The 25,489-nt window shown below is 36.3% G+C and overlaps 1 protein-coding gene across 1 annotated transcript; it reads left to right on the top strand.

Annotated features, from left to right (window-relative positions):
* Window positions 1-301: 301 nt before the first annotated feature.
* On the top strand, window positions 302-24,796 carry LOC116629205 (sulfotransferase 1 family member D1-like). Its single transcript, XM_032399515.1, is given in 8 exon segments — window positions 302-428; window positions 14,004-14,129; window positions 15,153-15,250; window positions 17,586-17,712; window positions 18,586-18,680; window positions 22,302-22,416; window positions 22,419-22,481; window positions 24,684-24,796. Coding segments are annotated over 8 exon segments (864 nt in total).
* Window positions 24,797-25,489: the final 693 nt, after the last annotated feature.

Genomic DNA, 25,489 nt, shown 5'->3' with positions numbered 1-25,489 from the left:
TAGCATATCCTCAAGGGCTTGTCAATACTTGCAGATAATGTATTGTTATTCAGAATGTAAAGGACGTGATCTTTTCTTACCATTATTTCTACCAAAGGGCAAAGAATCCCTGATTCAAACATCTGAGATGACTTTCTAGACAAATTTAGGACTGGGAAGGGTAAAGCTTACATATCAAGTTGATTTCAGAGTTCTGGGAAAAATGTTTAAGGAGGTTCGGTTACACCTTCTGAATTAATAACTTTGTTAACAGATAACTGTCAGTGCAGTGGACTCCTGAGGCTCCAACACAAGCCTAAACATGACCTATGAAGATGTTCCAGAACATATAAAAATCTCAAACATAGGTATAGAATCAGGAAAGCACAAGGTTTGTGTAAAATTAAGAACATACCAAAAAAATGGAGTTTTTGTAAAGTGCATTGGAAGTAAAGCTGAAGCAATGACTAAAACATATTACAGAAAGAAAGAATGTGTTTACACCAAAGATTTTTAAAAGTATTTAATATGAAAAGTTTAAATCATACTCAAAAGTAAAGATACAACAAGATCCATCTACCCATTACCCAGATTGAACATCATTTTTCAAAGCTTGTTTCACCTACCCCATCCTCAGTTTGATTTTTCTTGGAGTATTTTATTCTTTTTAAAGATTTATTTATTTATTTTAGAGAGAGAGAGAGAGAGAGAGTGTGTGTGTGTGTGTGTGTGTGTGTGTGTGCAGGGAGAGGGGCAGAGGGAGATGAAGAGAGAGAATCCAAGCAGCTTTCCTGCTGAGCTCGGAACAGATTGCGGGGCTTGATGTGGGGCGCGATCTCAGGACCCTGAGATCACAACCCTGAGATCATGACCTGAGCCAAAACCAAGAGTCAGACACTTAACTGACTGAACCACCCAGGCGCCCCAGTTTTTCTTTGAATATTTTATTTTATTTAATTAATTTATTTTTTTTAAGATTTTATTTATTTGCGAGAGAGAGAATGAGAGACAGAGAGCATGAGAGGGAGGAGGGTCAGGGGGAGAAGCAGACTCCCTGATGAGCAGGGAGCCTGATGTGGGACTTGATCCCGGGACTCCAGGATCATGACCTGAGCCGAAGGCAGTCACTTAACCAACTGAGCCACCCAGGCGCCCTCTTTGAGTATTTTAAAGCAAATCTCAGATATCATACCATTTTGCCCCTAAACATTGTAGTGTGAATCTCTAAAAAGTATTTTCAAAAATATAACCACTGCTATAGACTGAATGTTTATATACCTCCAAAATTTATATGTTGAAATTTTAATTCCTAACATGATGGTATTTGGGAATACCAAATACCTAACATAATCACCTTTGGGAAGTGATTAGGTCATGAGGGGGAAGCCCTTGTGAATGGGATTAGAGCTTTATAAAAGAGGCCCCAGGAGAGCTTTCTTTCTCCTTCTGCCACAGGAGGACACAGCCAGGAGACAGCTATCTATGACAAGGAAGAGGGTTCTTGCCAGACATGGAATCTGCCAGCACCTTGATCTCGGACTTCCCAACCTCTAGAACTGTGAGAAATAAATTTCTGTTGTTTATTAGCCACCCAGTCTATGGAAGTTCATTATAGCTGCCAAAATGGACTAAGACAGCCACAGTACCATTTTTATACCCAAGAAAATTAACAATATTTTATTAATGCCATTTAATGTCAAGTACTTACTCAAATGTTTCTGATAACCTTTAAAAAGTCATTTTTTGAATCTATTTTTCAAATCAGGATTCAAATAAGTTCCATTTTTAGTATCTCAGTTTTTTTCTTGAGTCCTTTTTTAAATCTAGAACAGTATCAACTATTTTCATCATTGTTATTGAAACATGGAAAAAATATTTTTAATTATTCTATGTATTTTATTATATAGAATACAAATTTTTTCTTAAAAAGTACTCTTGAGTTCTCTGTCACTGATAACATGATTGAGATACTTATTTTATATATTCAAGTCTTCTTGTGATCTGGTACTATTTTGTTATAATGCATCCCAGAAATGAAAATAAAATAGTTTTAGGAACTCATGTATTTCCATCCACTAGTATATTTAGAAATCATAAGAGATACATATCTTCAATGAAATCAGTTCATGACATTTTTACTAAGGTAAAATGGCAAGAAAGATTTTATGGAAAAATAAAAATTGAAGGAGAAAAATTACTTTCAACTTAGATTTCTAATGTCTTAAAATAACATCAACTCTACAAATCACATTGTTCCCCTTCCAATCAGTCATGTTAATAATAAGACATAGAAATGGCTCTGAATATGATAAATGGATTTGTTACACTTTAAACCATTTTCTTAAAATAAAGCATAATTTAAATCCTATTTTACATCTCTACTTAAGTTAATATTGCATTAAAATGATTTACATGAAAGACTAGTTCTATCATGGTGGTAGTATGTCTAAGAAACATTCTTTAGCATTCACATAACTATGTTACGGGTATTTCAAAATTCACTTATGTCTTCTAGCATATACCAAACCTTCCAGTAACAAGGATAAAATTTGACAATGCTAATCTCTATCTTGAAAGCAAAGATATTTAATATTTATTATTACTGCCTTTGGAAAATACATTGACTTCCAAAAACATATGTAAATCACCCATAGTAACTGGTAATAAATTTGAGTAATACTCAAAAATTTATCACTTGTGGTTGAATCTCTACAAAGGTACTTTTTGTTTGTTTAATGGACAATTTTTCAAAGAGAATTCCTAGGTGTCCAGAAAAATTGCACAGAAAGTACATAGAGTTCCAATAAATCCTCATATAGTTGGAATCATACAGGCTGCATCCATTTAAGACTGGTTTCTTTCAATTAGCAAAATGAATTTAAGGTGCCTCCATGTCTTTTCATGGATTGATAGCTCGTTTCTTTTATTGCTGAACAATATTTAATGGTATGGATGTGCCACAGTTTGTTTATCTGGTCACCTATTGAAGGACATCTTGACTGCTGCCAACTTTTACTGATTATTAATAAAGCTGCATAAACATTCATGGGTACATTTTTGTATGCACATGTTTTTTAATTCATTTGAGTAAATACCTAGCATTGTGATTGTTGGCTCAAATGGTAAGATTATGTAGAGTTTTGTAAAAAATTGCCGACCTGTCTTCCAAAATGACCACATTATTTTGCACTCCCACTGGCAATGAACAAGAGTCCCTAATGCTCCACATCCTCACCAGCACTTGGTATTGTCATTGTTTTGGATTTTTGCTACTCTAATAGGTGTGTAGTAGTATATCTCACAATGGTTGTAATTTGTAATTTCCTAATGTCATGTAATGCTGAACATCTTTTCATATGCTTATTTGCCATCTATATGTCTTGCTTGTGGAGATGTCTGTTCAGATCTGTTATCCATTTTTTTTTATTTTGAGTTTCGAGAGTTTTTTGTACATTTTGCATAATAATTATTTATATGGCTACCTTTTATTTTATTTTATTTTTTAAAAGATTTTATTTATTTATTTATTTATTTATTTATTTGAGAAAGAGAGAGAGCAAGCTTAGGAGCATGAGTAGGGGAAGGAGCAGAGGGGAAAAGAGAGGGAGAGGGAGAGAGAGAATCCCAGGCAGACTCTGCACTGAGCTGTGGGGCTTCCTGGCTGGATCTCGTTACCCTGATCGTGACCCTGAGATCATGACCTGAGCTGAAACCAAGAGCTTGGTGGTCAACCGACTGAGCCACCCAGGCACCCCTATATGGCTACCTTTTTTTTTTCTTAAAGCAATATTTACTTCTGTTAAAAATGTTAAAAATATGTTTTTTAAAAAGGTGTTCTTTTATCTAGTGAAGTACAATTATGAGAACTAAGAACAGTATTTCAATGTTGGTTTCTAAACTATGTTTTACTGAACTTAAAAAATCAGCTCTCACATTTTTTTGTTGATCAGCGCTCATATTTCTGCTGCAACATAACCAAACCTATTTATTTCATATTAACATACAACATTAGAATGTTTTAAAAATTGTAACTATAATGAAAATCTAAGAATAACATTATTGGCTGACAGCACCATTTTGAAATTCTACTTCCACATAGCACTTTAAAACTTTTTTCTTAAGAAAAAAAAGACAAAACCCCTAATTATCTGGTATCAGCTTAAGGATTTTTCAATATCCTAAACTGCAATTTATGGAATCAAAAAAAGTTTAGGAAATATGTTTGATTGGTGAGGAACAAAGAAAGGAAGAATAATAAGGAAAAAGAAGAAAAAGAAAGAACTAAAATAGCAGCGGTTCCTACAGCCTGGTAAATATCCAACTAAATGTTTCATCTAAATAACATCTTATAAAGTAACATCTTATCTCTCTCTCCAACAGTTTATTAACTTATTAACGGGGTGTGGGGGTGGGAGGCAGGATATTGTTTTTAGTCGTGGTGAAAAAAACTGCTTCATAAATTCGTATGTTATAAAAGCCAAGCTTACGAGGGAATGCCATGAATGTAATTAAGAGATAAACCAGGATATAATCTTTTTGGAATTCCACGATCTCCACAGACATAGTCCATTTGTTTCTCTCGTGGTAAAACACTTCAGATTCTGCCAAACAGTTCCCAATTGCCTTCGCCCACGTTTACATCAAACGCACAGAACACTGTTTGTGTTATTACTCCAGCAACACCACAGCAAATCGTTCCTATTCTGGGGTGTTCCTCTTCCACTTGGGTTGCTAGGTACCCTGACCGTGGCAAGAAGATAAGTGTCATATCTCAGTGGATCCAGTTACGTATCTGTGCCCGCAACCAGAAACTCCCAGCTTTGTAGTAGTTAATGTTTTATAATGTTCGGACACCAGAAATTGGATTGAGCTGCAGGGAAAGATTAGAATCATAACGGCTTCCTTCCCTTCATATGATGTCAGGTCCTGCCTTTTGGGGAACAGCTCACAATGCAGAAAATGCCAGGAATGGCATCATGGGAGGGGGTCAGCCACTGCCTGGGCTGCTGCCCGACAGGGAACTGCAGTGGCCAAGGCACGACCCAAGGCCATGGTTACAGGCTGCCTACTGCCTGAGGCTCTAGACAACCCACTTACCATCCCCAAATCCCATTAGCCCTAGGGTCACTTAGCAAATCCCTCACTTTAATTTTTGTCTAAGTAAATGGACCATGGCCTGGATAGTTGCAAAATCTCCAACTATTCTTTCTGCTCTTCTCTCATCCCACTTCCAAGCTCATCTTTGTTTTCGACACTCTTTTAAAATAGAATTTGGATCTCTTAGTCCTCTACTTAGATTCCTGTGATGAGTTCTCTCAGAGGAGCCGAAGTTGCCCTGGGCTACAAAACTCTGAATCTGGCTTCCCATCTCTCCGAACTCGTGTCCTCCTTTCTGTCCCTTTTTCTCCTGCATCCATAGTAATTGGTTGCTGTTCCCCAAACATACTGACCATGTCCTTGACTTGGCACATCTGTATTAGCTGTGACCTCTTCTCTGGAAATGCTCTTCCCCAAAATATCTGCAGGGCTCACTCAATTTATTTGCATCTCTGTTCGAATTCGACCTCCTCAGAAAGGACCTTATTTAAAATAAATATTTAAAATATTTAAAATAAATTCTTATCCTACTATCCTGCCTTAGTTTAAAAATTAAAGCTATTTGACTTTCTAAATGTTTGCTGGTTTATCTATTGTCTGCCTCATCCCAAAAGATTTAGATTTAGATTTAAGCCTGTTTTTTGGTGCCTACTAAGCCCTTAATAGATACATGTGAAATAAATCAAGTGAAAATAATGTCTTTTAATCTCTGTACTGAAAATGATGAGATTTAAAAAACCAGCTGGGAGACAGCCACCTTCAACCCTGGCACAAAAGTTTCACTCTTCGATGGAATGAATACTAGTGCTGTGGTAAGTTTTTGATCCCTATACTTGTTTGTGTTGTCTGAAAGTAAACATGAAATTCTTGGTGCAGGGATCAGAGGTATTATTACAGTGACAATCTTACCAGTCCCCCGTGCCTGCTCTCTCTGCCTTTCTCCTGAAGCAAAGTGACAGACTGGGAGTGCAAAGGCAATTTTTGCACTACAGGAGAGGAACCCCAAAAAGGATACATTTGGGAGTTTATATACGTGTCATCCTTCTCTGGTGCTGAGAGATAGAAGGAAGCTTAATCTCCCCAATCTAAACAAATGATAACTGGGACATGAATAAGAGGGTTTCAAGGTACTTATCCTTTGGAATGTAAAGGATTTCTAGGGGGAAAATAGGTCAAGTCCTGCAGTTTTGCAAACCCAGGAAAGTTTTCTGATTTCAGACTTTACTCCCCTTTGAAATGTAAACACCTAAGTCCAAGGGAGAGTGAATCTCAGTTCTCATTCTCTATTTAGCCATTTTTTAACTTCCAAGCCTTGTTTGTTAACTTAGGTCCTAGATTTATTTGTTCAGAAAGCCTTAACCACACAAAAATATAAAAGTATTTTCTCTACCATCCTGCGATCCAGTCATCTTTTTATCTATGCTCTTTTCTTCTACTGAGTATGTTTCTTCTTCTCTACAAGTTGTTCTTAATTTCCCAAGGAATACACTAATACATACACACCCACGCACATAATTCTATTTTATCACAAAATATAAATTCAAACAATTAGATAAAGCAAAGTCACTATTCGATCCCACCCAATTTCACATCTTTTTTTGGAGGTCCGTGAAGATCAATTTGCAAACCTTTCCTTGTATGTATACATACACTAAGACACAGATACATATATTAAGAAATACGTAGTATTTTGTTTATTTTACCTTAAGGAGAATACACTCTATGAATTGTTTTTCCCCCAGTTTTTGTCACTCAAGAATATCTTGGAAAGAATTTATTTCAATAGATACACATCATTACTTTTAAGTACTAAGTCATTAGATGTCTTGTGTCTGCTCTTCTCCTTCATTGGAATGCTATTTCTCACTTTCCTCTTTGCCCTTTTAAGAGATCTGAGTGTCAGAATCTTTTCCGGTTAATCTGAAGTTCAGCACAGAATACCAGTCCCACTATATGGATTATGGAAGAAGTAGTTTCTTGTGGATAAACACACTTTTGAGGTTAATGGAAAAGGTTGCAGGAACACAGTGAATAAAAAAAAAAACTTTTCTGAGTGTTAAAAAACAAAGATTTATTAATTGATTAAATTTGATGATGAAATTGGCTTTATTCAACAATTCATGAATCTAGCAGCATCCCATCTAGCAATGAGCTGTAGAAAACTGAGCTGTAGAAAAGGAGAGACTTTCAAAGGTGGAAAAGGGGCAGAAAAAGGAAATTAGTTGCAAAGAATGCATTGTTTCAGGCAAGGTTGCCTTCCTAAGGAGAATGGAGGGCCTCTGGCATGGGTGACCTTACTAGTGCTAACAAGGTAATCCCAGGTTAACTGGTTAAAGTTACATTCCTGCCTGGGTGGGTGGGGGGATTGAAAGTGCAATGAGCTTAGGTAGTTAAGTCTTGGTTTGCTGAGGTGGCTTTTAGTACAGGTGACTCCATTCTGAACCTGATAACTCCTTTTCAAAATAAGAAATAACCTAAAATGAGAAAAATAATTAAAACCCTCTTTTCCTCTACCAAGCTCTAGCAGATCTGGTTCAAAAACTAGTTTTTTTATTCAAGCTGATAGCCTGTGTCTTTTGATTGAGGCATTTAGCCCATTTACATTAAGGGTAACTATTGAAAGATATGAATTTAGTGCCACTGTATTGCTGTGAGGTGACTGTTGCTGTATATTGTCTCTGTTCCTTTCTGGTCTATGTTACTTTTAGACTCTTTCTTTGCTTAGAGGACCCCTTTCAATATTTCTTGTAGGGCTGGTTTGGTGTTCACAAATTCTTTTAGTTTTTGTTTGTCCTGGAAGGTTTTTATCTCTCCTTCTATTTTCAGTGACAGCCTAGCTGGGTACAGTATTCTTGGCTGCTTATTTTTCTCATTTAGTGCTCTGAATATATCATGCCAGTCCTTTCTGGCCTGCCAGGTCTCTGTGGATAGGTCTAATGTTTCTACCATTGTAGGTTACAGACCTCTAGTCCCAAGCTGCTTTCAGGATTTTCTTTTTGTCTCTGAGAATTGTGAGTTTTACTATTAGATGTTGGGGTGTTGACCTATTTTTATTGATTTTGAGGGGGGTTCTCTGTGCCTCCTGGATTTTGATGCCTGTTTCCTTCCCCAAATTAGGGAAGTTCTCTGCTATAATTTGCTTCAATATACCTTCTGCCCCTCTCTCTCTTTCTTCTTCTGGGATCCCAATTATTCTAATGTTTCACTTTATGGTATCACTTACCTCTCGAATTCTCCCCTCGTGATCCAGTAGTTGTTTATCTCTCTTTTTCTCAGCTTCTTTATTTTCCATCATTTGGTCTTCTATATCACTAATTCTTTTTTCTGCTTCATTTATCCTCACAGTTAGAGCCTCCACTTTTTATTGAACCTCACTAACAGCCTTTTTGATTTCGACTTGGTTAGATTTTAGTTCTTTTATTTCTCCAGAAAGGGATTCTCTAGTATCTTCTATACTTTCTTCAAGCCCAGCTAGTATCTTTATAATCATCGTTCTGAACTCTAGTTCTGACATCTTACTAAGGTCTGTATTGATTAGGTCCCTGGCAGTCGGTACTGCCTCTTGTTCTTTTTTTTTTTTTTTGAGGTGAGTTTTTCCATCTTGTCATTTTGTCCAGAGGAGAATAGATGAATGAGAGAACAAAATGCTAAAAAACATGCTAAAAGGGTAAGAACGACCCCAGAAAAATATACACTAAACAAATCAGAAGAGACCCAAAACCAGGGGGGAAAGGAAGGGAGAAAAAAAAAAGAAAAGAATATGATCAGGCTGGTGAATACAACAGAGCCACACACTAGATTTTGGGTGTATTTTTGTCTGTTATAAGAAATTGCCTCCCAAAATTTTAAAGAAAGAAAAATTATATATATACAAAAATAAGGGTAAATATGATGAAGGTATGAAATATGACTGTTAAGATGAAAATTAAAAAAGATTTTAAAAAAGGAATTGATAAGAAGTTGGTTGAAAAAAGAATGAAAAAAATGTAAAAATTAAAATTAAAAATTAAAAAAAAAGAATGTGATCAGGCAGGAGACTAGGACAATGTCATACACTAGATTTAGGGTATATTTTGGTCTATTAGAAGAAACTGTATCTCAAAATTTTAAAGAAAGAACAACTTATATATATATACAAAAAATAAGGTTAAATACAATGAAGAGATAGAATATGACTGTAAAAATGAAAATTAAAAAAGATTTTAAAAAAGGAATTGTAAGATGTTGGTTGAAAAAGGAAAGAAGAAAAATTCAACTAAAAAAATAGAAAAAGAAAAAATAAAGAAAATTTTAAAAATTAACTTTGAAAGACTAAAGACTATGTGCTGTTTTCCCCTAGCACTGGGGTTTTGCCATTCTCATTGACTGGTAAACTTGGTCTTGGCTGGCTATTCTGGCTGATCTTCTGGGGGAGGGGCCTGTCGCAGTGGTTCTCAAATGTCTTTGCCAGAGGCAGAATTGCCCCGCCCTTGCCAGTCGGGCTAAGTAATCTGCTCGGGTTTGCTCTCAGGAGATTTTGTTCCCTGCAAGCTTTCCGAACAGCTTTGGAGCACGAGTGAAAATGGCGGCCTCCCAATCAGCCCCAGAGGAGCCGAGAGCTCGGGGCCCCACTCCTCAGTGAGCCCCCAGAGAAAAGCAGTCAATAACTCCTGTCTCCCTGGTCTCCGGCCGCACTCCCTGCTCACCTGGGTTGTGACCAGCATTTCTATCTCTGGCACATGACCCCGTTTGGAGTCTCCAAACCCAGCAGATCCCTGTGGTGCGCTCCCATGCTGCTCCTCCCAGAGGAGGAAGGAGAGTCTCCTCGGATCTGCCGCTTGTTGGGTCCCTGCTGGAAGAGCAGTGGCCCAACTGTGCTGCAGATCATGGTTTATGGCAACCCACTCCTTGGCTCTGTCTCTGCAGCCAGCTTCCCCACTCTGATATCTAGGATCGCTGCCCCACTCAGGCACCCCTGGCCTTTCTGTGACCCCGAGGGTCCTGAGACCACACTGTCTCAGCGAGGGTCCCCCCCCCCGCAGCTTAGCCACTGGAGCGACGTCCCTCAGCGGAGCAGACTTCTAAAATTTCCGATTTTGTGCTCCACTGCTCTATCACTTGCTGGTAGCAGCTGACGGAGGCCCCCTCCCCCCGCCATCTATCTTCCCAATATGGCCTCGGATTCACTTCTCCACATGTCCTACCTTCCAGAAAGTGGTCGCTTTTCTGTTCAGAGAGTTGCTGCTATTCTTTTCTTTGATCTCCTGTTGAGTCTGTAGGTGTTCAGAATGGTTTGATAACTATCTAGCTGAATTCCTGGGACCAGACGAAATTTAGGTCTCCTACTACTCTGCCATCTTGCTCCTCCTCCCCAGCAATCTTTGTTGTATACAATTCAATATACTAATGGAAAGTGTTGATATTTAACATATAAAGAGCATTTATGAAATAAATCCTGCAAGACCTTATTAGTTTTTATACTCTTTTTTCTTCCACTGATTCATAATGCACGGGAAGGTGATCTAGTGCTGTTGGATCTATAGTAATGAAATACTAATTTATTTAATAAAATATCCATTTATTTTGATTTTTTTAAGATTTTATTTATTTATTTGAGAGAGAGAGGAGAGAGAGAGAGAGCACAGGCAGGGGAGAGGGGCAGAGGGAAAAGGAGAAGCAGATTCCCCGCTGAACAGGGAGCCCTGATGTGGGCCTGGACCCCAGGACCCTGGGATCATGACCTGAGTGAAGGCAGACGCTTAACTGACTGAGCCACCCAGGCGCCCCTTTCATTGTATTTTAAATATACTGTGTAAAACATTAATATTTTATTATTTTCTACACTTTACAAATGCATTTAGAAATATTTTGTTATAAAGTTAAATAGCTGCTGACCTCAGTATATGATCTCAGAAAGGAGTTAAGATGCCTCAATAAGAATCAATAATTTTAATTTCTCCAGATCTTTTTATGACAGAGTCTTCCAATTTACTCAGTGATAGAGGTAAAGGGAGATATCAGAGAATGGGTTTTCTCTTGCCTTTTATCCACTTAATTAGCTTGAGCCCATAATCAATCAACTATTCCAATTGCTAAATTCCCTAAAGTCAACTTTCCTTTATATTTCTGCTTAATTTCTTAAAAGACTTAAGGACAAGAAGTTTTTAATAAGTACTAATCTTTTTATATGATAAATATTGAAATTACTTTATAGGGATATGTAACAAAGCCTAGGAGGAAACATCTGAATTTTTGGAGATTCTAATGTCAAGATTATAACATTGTACAAAAACAAAGAGATCCTCTCAGGAAATAAACAAATGTACAATACAGACCTTTGAAGTAATAGAAAACAAGCTTGGGGGCACCTGGGTGGCTCAGTCGTTAGGTGTCTGCCTTCGGTTCGGGTCGTGATCCCAGGGTCCTGGGATGGAGCTCCACATCGGGCTCCCTGCTCAGTGGGAAGCCTGCTTCTCCCTCTCCCACTCCCCCCGCTTGTGTTCCCTCTCTCGCTGTTTCTCTGTCAAATAAATAAAAATCTTTAAAAAAAAAAAAAAAAGAAAACAAGCTTGTTTTGGCAAAAACTTATTTTTTTCTTTCTTTTCTTACTACATACATTGCTCTATGAGCAATTCACCAATCCCAAATTGTTTGGAACCAAAACTATTCTGCATCTCCTTGTTGAGATACAAGTTTATAAAAGGTAGGGCAGGGGCGTCTGGGTGGCTCAGATGGTTAAGCATCTGCCTTCGGCTCAGGTCATGATCCCAGGGTCTTGGGATTGAGCCCCGCATTGGGCTCCCTGCTTGGCGGGGAGCCTGCCTCTCCCTCTCCCTCTACTGTTCCCCCTGCTTGTGCTTTCTCGCTCTCTCTGTCAAATAAATAAATAAAATCTTTAAAAGAAAAAAAAAGGTTGGACAGTTACTGAAAATATATATGCTCTTTTTGTTTTTGCTATTTTAAAAAATATGTTCATAAGCAGAAAACCATTAAGATCATCTTTGGAAGGTACAATTTTACAAATAGTTTATTTATGAAAGTGCTCTTTGAAGCTGGATTTCTTCTGATATAGTAAAAGCTAGGTGGCTAGATGGCTACACATAAAGTAATTATATACTCTTGGTCATTGTTTTCTTTGATTTTTTTCTCTTTACAAACTGTTAAGAACATGTCTTAAAGTTATTAATATATCAGTTCCCTGTGAATTTTGTTGTAAAGGATCTAAGTCAACTTGCTCCATATATATGGTAAATCATGTGGGGTTTTTTTTTTCAAAAATTATGGAAAATAAACATTTCCAATTTGAAGCATAGCTAAAATGGTATTTCTTTCCATCAGATTTCAGTGGCCATAACTTCAACCATTCACTGACAGGAAATGAAATATGTTCTGTTGTACTTTGGAATATAGGTCTCTTTTTTCCCCATGAATCACTGCTTAAGCCTAAGCCAGATGAGACAACAAAATCTTCAAGGATAGTATTAATTTGACTCACCTTTTTCTTAGCACTGTAATTGTCTGTGTTAGAGGGATGAGGGAGACAGTCTCATATTCATGATTTAGGGATGAAAAGGAGGAAGAATTGTCCACAAGAAAGAATTAAAAAGGAGGCCTAAAGTACTCTAATTTATGAAACCAATCCAAAGGTACATCCTTGTGCAGGTCATTGGCCAAAATCTATGCGGTGCATAGATTAATTACTTAATTTAATTTTTTAGTTTCCACCCATGATTATTCAATTTAGAGATTATCATTCATTACATGTTTGATAAAGAGGAAGGGGATAGGAATAGTTAAGAAGATATTTTTCTCCTATCATTATAATTGCTTTTTCAGCCCAGCCTCAATAACCTGATCATTGAATACTGTAGACAATTAAATAGGCCATATCCTTATATACAGACTTATGATGATGTTACCTCCCTATAAACTCATCATAAGTTGAAAATGTATTTAATACTGAACATCATAGCTTAGCGTAGCCTGCCTTAAATGTGCTCAGCATACTTAGACTAACCTGCAATTGGACAAAATTAATGCAAATCCTATTTTATAATAAGTGCTGAATATTTCATGTAATCTTTGAATACTGTACCGTAAGTGAAAAACAGAATGGTTGTGTGGGTACAGACTGGTTGTAAGTGTATCAGTTGTTTATCTTCATTATTGCCTGGCTGACTGGGAGCTGCCGCTTGCTGCCGCTGCCCAGCATCATGAGAGAAAGCTTCATACTGCTTATCGCTAGTCCAGGAGAAGATCAAAAGTTAAAATTTGAAGTTCAGTTTCTACTGAATGCCTATGAGTTTCACACAATCATAAAGTTGAAAAATCATAAGTCGAACCCATTATAAGTAGGGGACCATCTGTACTTTAGTTCCATTTCTCAAGACAAACGAGACACAATCTCATAAAGACCAGAGTGACTCCATCCTCTCTGCTCACTTAGGATCTATGGTCTCTTGTTTGTGAGTAGCACCTACTCACCACAGATGCAATCACCAAGTTCTCTTTGTATCCTTTCTTCAGACCTCCACCGAATGTTTTTGCCTCAAGTACTCTTCAGTCCCAGAGCCTAATCATATTTTTGATATTAATAAAAACTCTACAAATTGCTAGTTAGACTCCTTGAAATTGTCTGCTTCCCTCTGCATTCCATTCAGGAGGGTTTGCTACATGACTTACACACTGTCTCTTAAATTACCCATGTCTTACTTCTCTTTTATGACTTACTTTATGATTACTTTAATCCCACTCTCTCACACACAACACATATGTATATGTTCAAGATAGATAAGGATGTTTCCTTAGAAAAGTGGGAAGAGAAAAGGGGGATGGAAAGGAAGAGCACATTTTTGTTTTTGGTATTATACAACTTCTCTACCTATATTGACTCTCTTATACCCTTTTTGACAGAAAAGTTTATAGTTGTTCCATTTTTTTCCCCTTAGGAACAACCTGGGTCAGTGAAATATTGGATTTGATCTATAATAATGGGAATGTGGAGAAATGTAAGCAGGATGCAATATACAAACGAGTGCCATTCACGGAATTGATTGTTCCTGGACTCCAGAATGGTATTTTCCCTGAATGTTCCTTTTTACCATAAGAATAAATCCCCTTACCATTTTGTGATGTTTCAAGGAATCATGGTGGAATTTCTATAGACAGAACTTGGACAGTTGAATCCTAAGTGTCTATAATAGAAGAGTAAGGATCTGGTTTTACTAATAACCATATTATACTACTCTTGCACCCAAACATAATAATATCTGCATAAGAGGAGATTTTGATGAGTATATATTTTCCTTTTTTTTTAAAGATTTTATTTATTTATTTGACAGAGAGAGACACAGCGAGAGAGGGAACACAAGCAGGGGGAGTGGGAGAGGGAGAAGCAGACTTCCCGCGGAGCGGGGACCCCGATGTGGGGCTCGATCCCAGGACCCTGGGATCATGACCTGAGCCGAAAGTAGACGCTTAACAACTGAGCCACCCAGGTGCCCTGAATATATATTTTTTCTTAATTGCACAGATGGAAGTCTTCAACATTTAAATGTATGATCATTATATGCAAAAAATTCAGAGTTTGATCCAATATAAAATCATGTCTACTGCTTGTTAGCTGATGTTCACAGGCTCAAGAAACAGAATTATGGATGGTCTTGCATTATTAAAATTTTAAAAATTAATTATGAGCTTCATGGCTTAATTGATCTTATAATTTGAATATAAGAAAGCTGGAAAGGGATTTTGAAATCTTCCAGTTCAACTTCCCCATATAGTAAATGAGAAAAAGAAAGATAAATGAAGGAAAAATTTGGATGTCTTGACATTGGCCTATTCTTGTTTCTGCCTCAGCAAGGTGTTGTATCTGAAGATTTTACAGACAGTTATTGTCTGTTCTACATAGGAAATAAAACAGCATCACTAACAAGAATTTATCATTTTTGATCTCATGGTAGATTTTATATGTATCTGAAGCTATATAGTTATTTCAAGACATATAGTGGGGTTAATGTTTACAAAGTCTTAGAGTTTATTGTAATTGACCTTTATGATTCCACATTTATAATATAGATTACCTTTTGTGCTTGTAGGTGTGGAGGAGTTGAAAAAAATGCAGCCTCCTTGATTAGTGAAAACACACCTACCTGTTCAACTTCTCCCTTCTTCATTTTGGAAAAATAACTGCAAGGTAGCAACATTTAAAGAAAAAAAATCCTTATTTGTGTTGAAATTTCTTTTATTCATCATTCAGAAATTAGGATGGGATATTACAACCCCTGGGTAAATCATTGCAAAAATAATAATGTGGTCCCTATATCCAAGGGTTGAAATAACACCAATGGACACCAGTGCTATAGATATATAGATACAGACTTAGTTCCCAAGCACTGAGAATTTCTCAGGTTTTCTGTTCTCTAAAATGCCTGTCTTTCTAAATCCCTTTAATCAGGATCCACTTTTAAATATTTCATATCTAAATATTTAAATAATGCTAGAACTGCTTCTTCATGAAATTACAAATATGGATTTATAATTATATATATCTTATACTATATATATGGGTTCATTTTAGGCTTCTTTTTAAAATAACCATTTTAATTCAAGTATAACACATATGGAGAAAAGTACATAAATCTTAGGCATACAGCTTGATGAATTTTTACAAAATGAGCATTCCCATGAAACCAGCACCCAGATCAAGAAATTGAACATTACCAGCACCCCAAAAGCTCTGTTTCTTCGCACTCCGGGCAGCAATCCCTACTTTCAAAGATAACCACTATCTTGAATGTTTTTATTATAAATTAGTTTGTCTGCAATAGGAAAGTATATAATCTTGAATATTTAACTTATTTCATTTAACATAATATTTATGAGATCAATTCTTATCATGCTGTCACCTTGTTTTTGTTTTGTTTTCTTTAATGTAGCCTGTGGATCACAAAATGTGGTACCCTGAGCAAAAGTAGCCATGTGAGAGAAGCAAATCTTAGGCTCAATTCAGACCTACTGAATCAAAGATTATGGGGATGAGGTCCAGAAATCTGAGCTTTAATAAAACCTCCAGGTGAATTTGAGTCATGCTACTGTTTGAGAATCACTGATATAAGGAATTCCATTAGGTCTATGTGAATATTTCACAACCAACTTACCCACAGTACTATTAATAGATAGTTGGGTGGTTGCTAGTTGTCAGTAATTAAAATAGTACTTCAATGTACGTTCTATCTACACTGAGGTAACTGGAAATAGTCCTCACTAAAGAACTTAGAGGTGATGATGATAGAGGAAAACAGTTGGCTCACTACCATAGTCTCTTGGTATTGAAATAAGAAGTTATTGGAAATGTTTATCTCAAGAACTGTCTCAACTCTTAGAACTCTATACTCAGTCTTTCAAAAAACCTCTTTCCACCCACTCCCTTCTTATCCCAGAATATGAGAACTACTATCAGTGATTTGGGAATATAAAACTTCCCATTTCCTTTTCCCATCAATTGGAAGAGAAGAAGAAAGCTGTTTCTAATTAGAGGAAAGGAGATTTCTTCCTGAATGCATTTTCCCTTAGGGATTTATTTACTGCATGGGTGGCTGAGGCCTCAGTATTATTAGATGTACTTCAGGGGAGAAGTAAGCTTAATGGATTTCAGTGGACTTGCCTGAAAACCTAATTACCACTGAGACATAACAATGTCATTTCTATTGGAAAATATGCTCAAAATTTCTGTTTCTAAGCAATCTTTAGGGCTCTATACATAAAATAAATTTTAATCTCACACCAAATCTTATAAACAGCAATGATTGTTATGTGATCGTGAACAGAATGAAGAATGTTTAATCCTTATTGATTAAATGTACCTGAATAATAATTTATTTTCAATTAAAAATAGGACATTTTTTCAGCTTTAAAAATTTTACTTTAGAGGCGTCTGCGTGGCTCAGTTGGTTAAGCGTACAACTTTTGATTTCAGCTCAGGTCATGATCTCAGGACTGTGAGATAGAGCCCCACATTGGGCTCTGCATTGAGCTTGGAACCTGCTTAAGATTCTGTCTTTCCCTCTCTCTTGGTCCCTCCCCCCACCTCATGCACGTGTGCACTCTCTCTCTCTCTAAAAAAAAGTAATAGTGAAAAAATAAAAAAAATAAAAATGTTTATCTTTTTATGTTTTATAACTTTTATGCTTCTTTTTATATGTTTAATAAGTGACAGAAAAAATATTTTAAATTTAAGAACAATATTAGCTCTTTTTTGTTAATTTAACATTTACTGTAATTCTTATGATACTCATTTTTCTGTGTTTTAAGAGATGTTCTTTTCAAAGGCTAAAGAGAAACAGGGTGTGAAAGTACAAGCCTTTATGTTAAAACAATATATAGTTGTGATATTCTATGTCAGGATATACACGTAAATGCTGAGATCAGGAAATAGAAAAGAGAAAATAAGCATTCTTGCAAGATAAACAAAAGTTTACAAACTATTAAATAATATAAATGAAATGATGATTTCCCATATCTCCCCACAGATGGTCTATGTGGCACGAAATGCTAAGGATGTGGCTGTGCTTTACTATTATTTCTACCAGATGGCAAAATTACACCCAGAGCCTGGCACCTGGGAGGGATTCCTGGATAAACTCATGACTGGGAAGGGTGGGTTCAACTCTTATTTTAATCAAGGAGTTCTATAGTGAAAAGTCTTTTTTCAAGGAGATAGAAAGATCAAATATAAATCTGTGTTTATTATAAACCTAATATGTGCCCAGCACTCTACTGTTTTAGGAAGACTATAGAGGAAGCAGAATACATAGTTGTCTCTTCCCTTTCAGAACTTTTGGGGAATAGGTAGCACAGATATTTCAGTTCTTAGTCTTATTATTTCATTAGTGCTTAGTGGCAACTGGTTTCTTCTCTTGCTGTGCATCCATTTTATTGTTTTGATTTTACACATATTTCTTGGACTCTCTTTTCTCTATCATTCCCTTATTTTTATTATATAAACTGAAAATTCTTGCATAAAGATTTTATCCTCAAGGCTCTGTTTCTCTACCTGTGTATTCTCTCTTTCAGGGAAACATATTTATGCCAATAGTAGTAGCTCTACTTAAAGTTCTCATATAAACATTCTTCTATAAAAACTCTCTTTTCAAGGCAAGAACATCTCAATATCTTGCAGATTTTTACTCCTGCTGCTACCTGGACTATTCTCTGCCCATATGTCTACTCATTCTTATCATTATTAAAACCCAGTTATTCTTAGATCCAAATATACTCTTCCTCGGCAGCCCTTCCTTAACTCTCCATCCCTATGATTTTCTCTCCCTTTCTCCTTCTTCTATGATCTCCCCTGCCACTCTTTTCCAAGTAGATTGCAAATTCAATGAGAACAGGGGTAATTATCCTACCATCCCTCTTTCTTGAACTAATAAGTGTGTTTGTGTTGATAATGATGACTAATGGATTAATATTTAACAATTCTTTATGTAAATAGTTTTAATTTTCCAAAGATTGTATCTTTCAATTTAGTGGCTTATGGTTCTTGGTATGACCATGTGAAGGGCTGGTGGGAGAAGAGGAATGATTATCGTATCCTTTACCTATTCTATGAAGACATGAAAGAGGTAAGAGGCAATTATAATTTCTTTTTTATTTTTTAAGGAAACCCAAGATTCATCTGTTTTTGTATCACATTTTCCTTTCTTCTTGATCTATAAATATTACTAATCCACTATCCTGCTAACTCTGCCCTGAAAATCGATCTCTTACTTAATTTACTTTTTTCTACCACTACTGACTCCTGCTCTAGTTTAGGCACCTATCTTGACTTACTTGGAGTATCTCATTTTGCTTCTACTGTCCACTCAGAGAAAATGATCTTGAAACCTAAATGAGAGTATGCCCACTGCCTTCTTCAAATATGTCAATGACTTCTGTCTCTACATGAAATACAAAATCATTAAGATAATTTAGAGTTCAACATTATTTAGTTCCTGTCTATCTCTCCAACCTCTTCTGGTGTCACTTTTCCTCTTCTTACCAAGTAAGCCTGCCTGAAATATTTTTTCCCACTATTTTCAAATTAACTTTTTCTCATCCTCCATGTCTTAATTTCAATGTTAACTCTCCACAGAATTCTGTTCATGTCCACAATGTCAAATAATTCACCTTATTATTATCCATTAAAATCTTTTGCTATTGTTCTTTTCATAGCATCTACCACCACTTCTAATTATTTTATATATGTGTTTCTTACATTTTCTTGGTTTCCTCTAGTATAATGTAAGCTCCTTGGATGTAGGGATTAAAATTATCTTATTTGTGATTGCTTCCCCAAGGGGCCAGCACAGTGGGGAAAATATGTTATTTAATTTATAGAACATCTAGTTTTTATTTTTTCATCTTCTATCTGGTTATTAGCATGAAAAATAATTCACTCTCCAATTTGATCAAAAACTTATCCTGATCTGATTATTTAAATAGTCCATTTAAGAAATGTTTCACATCTCTTAAATTGTATGTGTTTCAGGAAGCTTGTCCACACCCAAATTCCTTTAGATAACTATGACTACCCTTCATCTCTTATTTGGGAAATCTGTTCTATAGCCTCTAGGGAAACCACCTTACCCAGCTAAGGTGACTCCCTCTGGTAGATTCATTAGTTAAATTCCCAGCTTCTTCTACATCCTGTTCAAACCACTTTTTACCTGTCACTCTGGATTAAGGGGTGACATATTACCCTAATTATGTGTCTAGAAGCAACAAGTAGGGATTGGGGTGGATCTTGGAGAAGATAGGTGTTACCTGGAAAGAAAACTACCCACCTTAGGTATAATAAGGTCTTTAAGCAAAAGAAGTTTAGTCTCCTCAAATATGGGAGGAGAATCTACATCTGCTGGCAGAAAAGGCTCAAAACTACCCAAGGGTTCTAGAGTCTCTGTGCCATCAAATCCACCCCAAATATTCCCATTCCAAGCCTGAGCAGTGTACTTTTTCCCCATCACTCTTCCATTTAACATTCACAGGATAGACCTGACATAACTGGGACTTCATTGTGATTAAGATGTGTGTCTGATTTCCACCAAGTTCATTACTGTTTCTACAATGAATAGATTCTTTTAGAGCCACTACAAAGACTCTCTGGTTCTGTTTCCATGAATTGAGATGGGTAGCTCAATAAAGCTAAACAGATCACCTTTCTGCCTGATCTCACAATGTCACTAACATTATGGCTCTCAGCCTCAGTTTGGTTTGGACCACCAAGAAGATCACCTCTCCAATGGGTAACAGGGCACAAATTATTTGGGCTGAGTGCTACTCTTTCACTGTTCTTAGATACTCCAAGCTATCCTATGGAGTCTGAAGCATAGAGAAGTGAAATCATAAGAAATATCAAATATATCTCCTCTTCATCATTGCCTCTTTCTCTTCTCCACCATTCCTTAGGCTGGAAATGGACAGAATTTTATTTACTTTTCTCCTCATATATTCATACTATCAAAAAAATCTATGTAGGAGTGAGAGGTAGAAAGAGTATCTTCTTTCCACTATAGCTCTAGGTAATAGGTAATCTGTTTTTTTTTATTGTGACATAATTGACATATAACACAATATTAACAATATAATGATTCAATATATGTATATTTTATGAAAGGATCACAGTAAGTCTAGCTGATATCCAACACCACGCATAGTTATTTTTTTTCTTGTGATGAGAACTTTTAAGATCTACTCTTTTAGCAACTTTCAAATATACAGTGCAGTATTGTTACCTATAGTTATTGTTGACTATAGTTCTTGATCTTAGAGGACAAGCTTTCAGCTTTTCATCATTGAGTATATTAGCTATGGGCTTGTCATATATGGACTACTGTTGTGGTATGTTCCCTCCATACCCACTTTAAGAGTTTTTATCATAAATGGATGTTGAATTTTTTCAAATGCTTTTTCTGCACCTTTTGAAATGATCATATGATTTTCATCCTTCATTTTGTTAATGTGGTATATCACATTGGTTGATTTGCTGATATTGAACCACTTTTGTATCACTGGAATAAATCCCATTTGATCATGGTATACAAACCTTTTAATGTGCTGTTAAATTTTGTTTGCTAATATTTCATTCAGGATTTTCGCATTGATGTTCATCAGAGATGTTAGCCTGTTACTTTCTTGTGTTGTTCTTATCTGGTTTTGGTATTTGGATGATGCTGGCCTTGTAAAATGGATTTGGAATTGTTACTCCCTCTTCTACTTCTTGGAAGAGTTTGAGAAGAATGGGAATGGGTATTAATTCTTCTTTAAATGTTTGGTAGGTAGGATTGCCTGCGTGGCCTCTGCCTTCCGCTCAGGTCATGATCCTGTGGTCCTGGGATTGAGCTCTGCATCTGACTCCCTGCTCAGCAGGGAGCTTGCTTCTCCCTCTCCCTCTGCACCTCTCCCCGCTACATTCGTGTTCTCTCTCGCTATCTCTCTCTCTCTCAAATAAATAAATAAAACCTTTAAAACACATTTGGTAGGTAATCTATTCTTTATATTCAGTATGATTTAAAAATGGAGGTCAAGGGGGTGCCTGGGTGCCTCAGTCGTTAGGTGTCTGCCTTCGGCTCAGGTCATGATCCCAGGGTCCTGGGATCGAGCCCCACATCGGGCTCCCTGCTCTGTGGGAAGCCTGCTTCTCCCTCTACCAGTCCCTCTGCTTGTGTTCCTTCTCTCGCTATGTCTCTCTCTGTCAAATAAATAAATAAAATCTTAAAAAAAAAAAGGAGGTCAAGGATTTTGAAAATTATACCTTATGATAATAGTAGCTTGCTTTATTACCATTCGTTATTCTACAGGTTAATTCTATTTTTGAGTGTGAAAGGTTGAATATCAACACTTTTTTTTCCATTTTTTGAAACAAAATTATGGGTCATAAGGAGGGCACTTGCTATGATGAGCACTGGGTATTATATGTAAGAAATGCATTGCTAAATTCTACTCCTGAAACCAATATTACATTATATGTTAACTAACTAGAATTTAAATAAAAATTTGAAAACAAACAAAATTTACTCTTCCTTTTAGCGGATGGTTGCCTGGCCAAGAATAGGACATGTACTTTGAAAAGCAAAATGAAAAATGCACATAAAAATATAAAATCATTTCTTTCACCACATTGACAAATGTAGAACCTTATTAAATGCATTGCCTATTTCATGACTAAATCTACCTGAAATAATTCTTTTTCTTTGTAATTTTTTTAGGATCCAAAGCATGAAATTCAGAAGTTGTTAAAGTTTCTAGACAAAGATCTGTCAGAAGAAACTGTGGATAAAATCCTCTATCATAGCTCTTTCAATGTGATGAAGCAGAATCCAGTACAAATTATATCACTGTACCAGATTTTGATATGGATCATTCTGTATCTCCCTTCATGAGAAAGGGTGAGAAATCATATACTAGTTTCTATACAGTTCACTAATTACAGTCATGGAGAGTGTAGGTCGGAAGCAAATAGCAATATTATAGGAAATGGAAAGAGATTGAGTATGCTGGCAAGGAAAAAAAATAGGAACAACAACAACAACAACAAAAACCTTAGGGGAAATAATTTGTGGCAAATAAACTATAATTTCTGTAAGCCTGACATGTAAGACAAACCTTCTAATGAAAAATGTTTACTCAAGAGTCTATGCCTTGATAAGCATGAGTCTTGGCATCCTTTGCTGTATCAGAAGAATGTCTTTCATTTGTCTGAACTCTCTAGATATTCTTCATATTCCTTTAAATTTTTGCTGTAGTGGGTAGCCGGGTTAAATGATATTAAGCATACCAAATGAATAATGAAAAGTGTCAATTCCTTGAGGTTGTTGTTATGATATGGTAAATCACTGCATCTTCAACACTGATCTCAATGTAGTAGCTAGCATCTTGCAAAAAATAGTCCCTTAATAAAGATGTGTTGAATTGAATCATGTGTGTGTAAGAAAGAGAGAGAAAAAGAGAGAGAAAGAGAGAGGAGAGATTCTGTTAGTTGTGTATGTATTAGTTTTGCTATGAAACAAACAACTCCAAATGGCACCTGGGTGGCTCAGTCAGTTAAGCGTCTGCCTTCAGCTCAGGTCATGATCCCAAGGTCATGGGCTTTCTGCTTGGCGGGGAGTCTGCTTCTCCCTCTGCCTCTGACCCTCCCCATGCTTGTGCTCTCTCATTCTCTCTCTCACTCAAATAAATAAAATCTTAAAAAAAAAACAAAAACAAAAAACGCACAACTCCAAGAATCTCAGTGGCTTAAAACCACAAGTTTTTTTTTTCTTTAATGTTGCTGAATGTTGGCCACCAGTGGCTGCTGCAGTTTTACTTACTCTTTTTGATACTGATCAATTTTACTTTGACTTTCATGGTCTCAGCCTCTTATGTCTTCTCTTTATGAAACATAGGCTGAAAGAGCTACCCACTTGTGGGATATGCCCAATATCATGGTAGACAGGAAGAGCAAAAGAGGCACTGGAAACTTACAATGTCTTTAAAGTTTCTGTTTAGATGTGGTATATATTGCCCATATTCAAATTCCATTAGCCAAAGCATATCCAAAATCCAAGCCCTAAGTTAATGAGGCAGAAAGTAAGCCATGGATAAGTCTTTCTAGGACTATCTGGATCTCAGCCAGGAATGATTCTGCCTCCCAAAGAATGTTTGGCAACATCCAAAGACATTTTTGAGAGTCATGACTAAGGGTATGCTATAGGCATCTAATGTGTACAGGCCGAGGATGCTGCTAAACACACGATAATGCACAGGACAATCTCACATCTGCCCAGCCAATGGTCTGGCTTTGAATGTCAACAGTGGAAATATAAACAAATAAAATAACATACCAAAGTTGGGAAATCCTGGGACAGATTAACAAAGTTATTTTGGCATGTTTTCTTCCCTGCTCTTTTTTTTCCCCCCCAAACCTTGGCTTGCAAATGACTTCTGGATTACCTGTGAGAAATGGCATTGTTTTTATCAGATATTCTTTGCAAATTAATATATGAATATATCTGTCTTTCCTTCAAGGTCTTAAGATATGGTTAGTCTTTGGAAAATTGAGAAATCCTGTGATAATACATATGTTTAATTACATTTAACCCAGTGATTTCCAAATCTTACTTGATCATAGAAATTTTTTTCATGAATTATCACTTGACATTGAAAAATATAGTTTTAAAAGGACTGAAAAATTCTTTACTTTTTGTTAACAAAGCTCTTGAGGCCAAAGAATAAAGATTTTGAGACATTGGATTTTCTCCCAGTGACATTTCTTGAAATATTGAAGGGATTACTTCTTTCTATAAGATACTGGAAAAATCCATGGGATTTTTTGGAAAACTAAGAAGTCTTCTGTTATAGTTTCTACATTAATGTTCTTAAACAGCAACAAGAAAGTAATCAACAAGTTTACTGACTAGGAACTTTTCACGGTTTTCCTAGTCAGTAAACTGGCAGTGCACACAAGAGTTTGGGAGTGAGGAATGGAGTTATGGAGCAGATATGAAAAGGTTAAAGGTTTAAGAATACACGTGTGGAAATTCAAATGAAAACTGATCTAAGAAGGAAATTTTGTAGTAGTCTCAAATGTACCATTTTATCTTTCTTTTCAGGTATTTCAAGAGATTGCAAAAACCAGTTCACTGTAGCCCAGTATGAAAGATTTGAAAAAGATTATGAAAAGAAAATGAAAGGGTCTACACTGCGGTTTTGTTCAGAGATTTAAAAAACCTGCTCTTTCTCTGACTCCCTTAGCTGGCACTTAAATTAAAAGAAAAACAATTCCTTCAAACATTTAGTGACAAAAATTCTGTATGTTAATATTTCTGTATTTACTAATATTTGTGCTTTGTAATAGAATATTCAAAGAATTTCAAAGTCCACATATGAGAAACCAATACTGTCTCTATGATTTTAATTACCTTCCACAATGTTCTTACTATTCTTAAAGACAAAATAATAAAATGAAGTTTAAAATCTATAAATATACCTGCTTTATTTTTTTAAATTCAAGTTCTAGGTCATTGGACTTGCAAAGAAGATATTTGCGGGGGGGGGGTCTTCAAGATGAGTGGATTAGAACCAAAATATTCCTTTAAAAAGGCTTTATTTAGGGGCGCCTCGGTGGCTCAGTCATTAAGCATCTGCCTTTGGCTCGGGTCATGATCCCAAGGTCCTGAGATCGAGCCCCACCTCGAGTCCTGCATCGGGCTCCCGCGGAGCAGGCCTGCTTCTCCCTCTCCCACTCCCCCTGCTTGTATTCCCTCTCTCACTGTGTCTCTCTCTCTCTGTCAAATAAATAAATAAAATCTTTAAAAAAATAAAGGCTTTAATTTCCTTTGTTATATGCTTAGAATGATACCAGTGTAATATAAGGTTGATGACATTTTTGTACAAGGAGTTCACTGAAAAGTGTTGC

This window comes from Phoca vitulina, unplaced genomic scaffold, assembly GCF_004348235.1.
Source record: "Phoca vitulina isolate PV1807 unplaced genomic scaffold, GSC_HSeal_1.0 scaffold3, whole genome shotgun sequence".
In the NCBI taxonomy this organism is placed as follows: Eukaryota; Metazoa; Chordata; class Mammalia; order Carnivora; family Phocidae; genus Phoca; species Phoca vitulina.
Note: the sequence above shows the minus strand (reverse complement) of the source record. Positions and strands in the feature narration are given on the sequence as shown.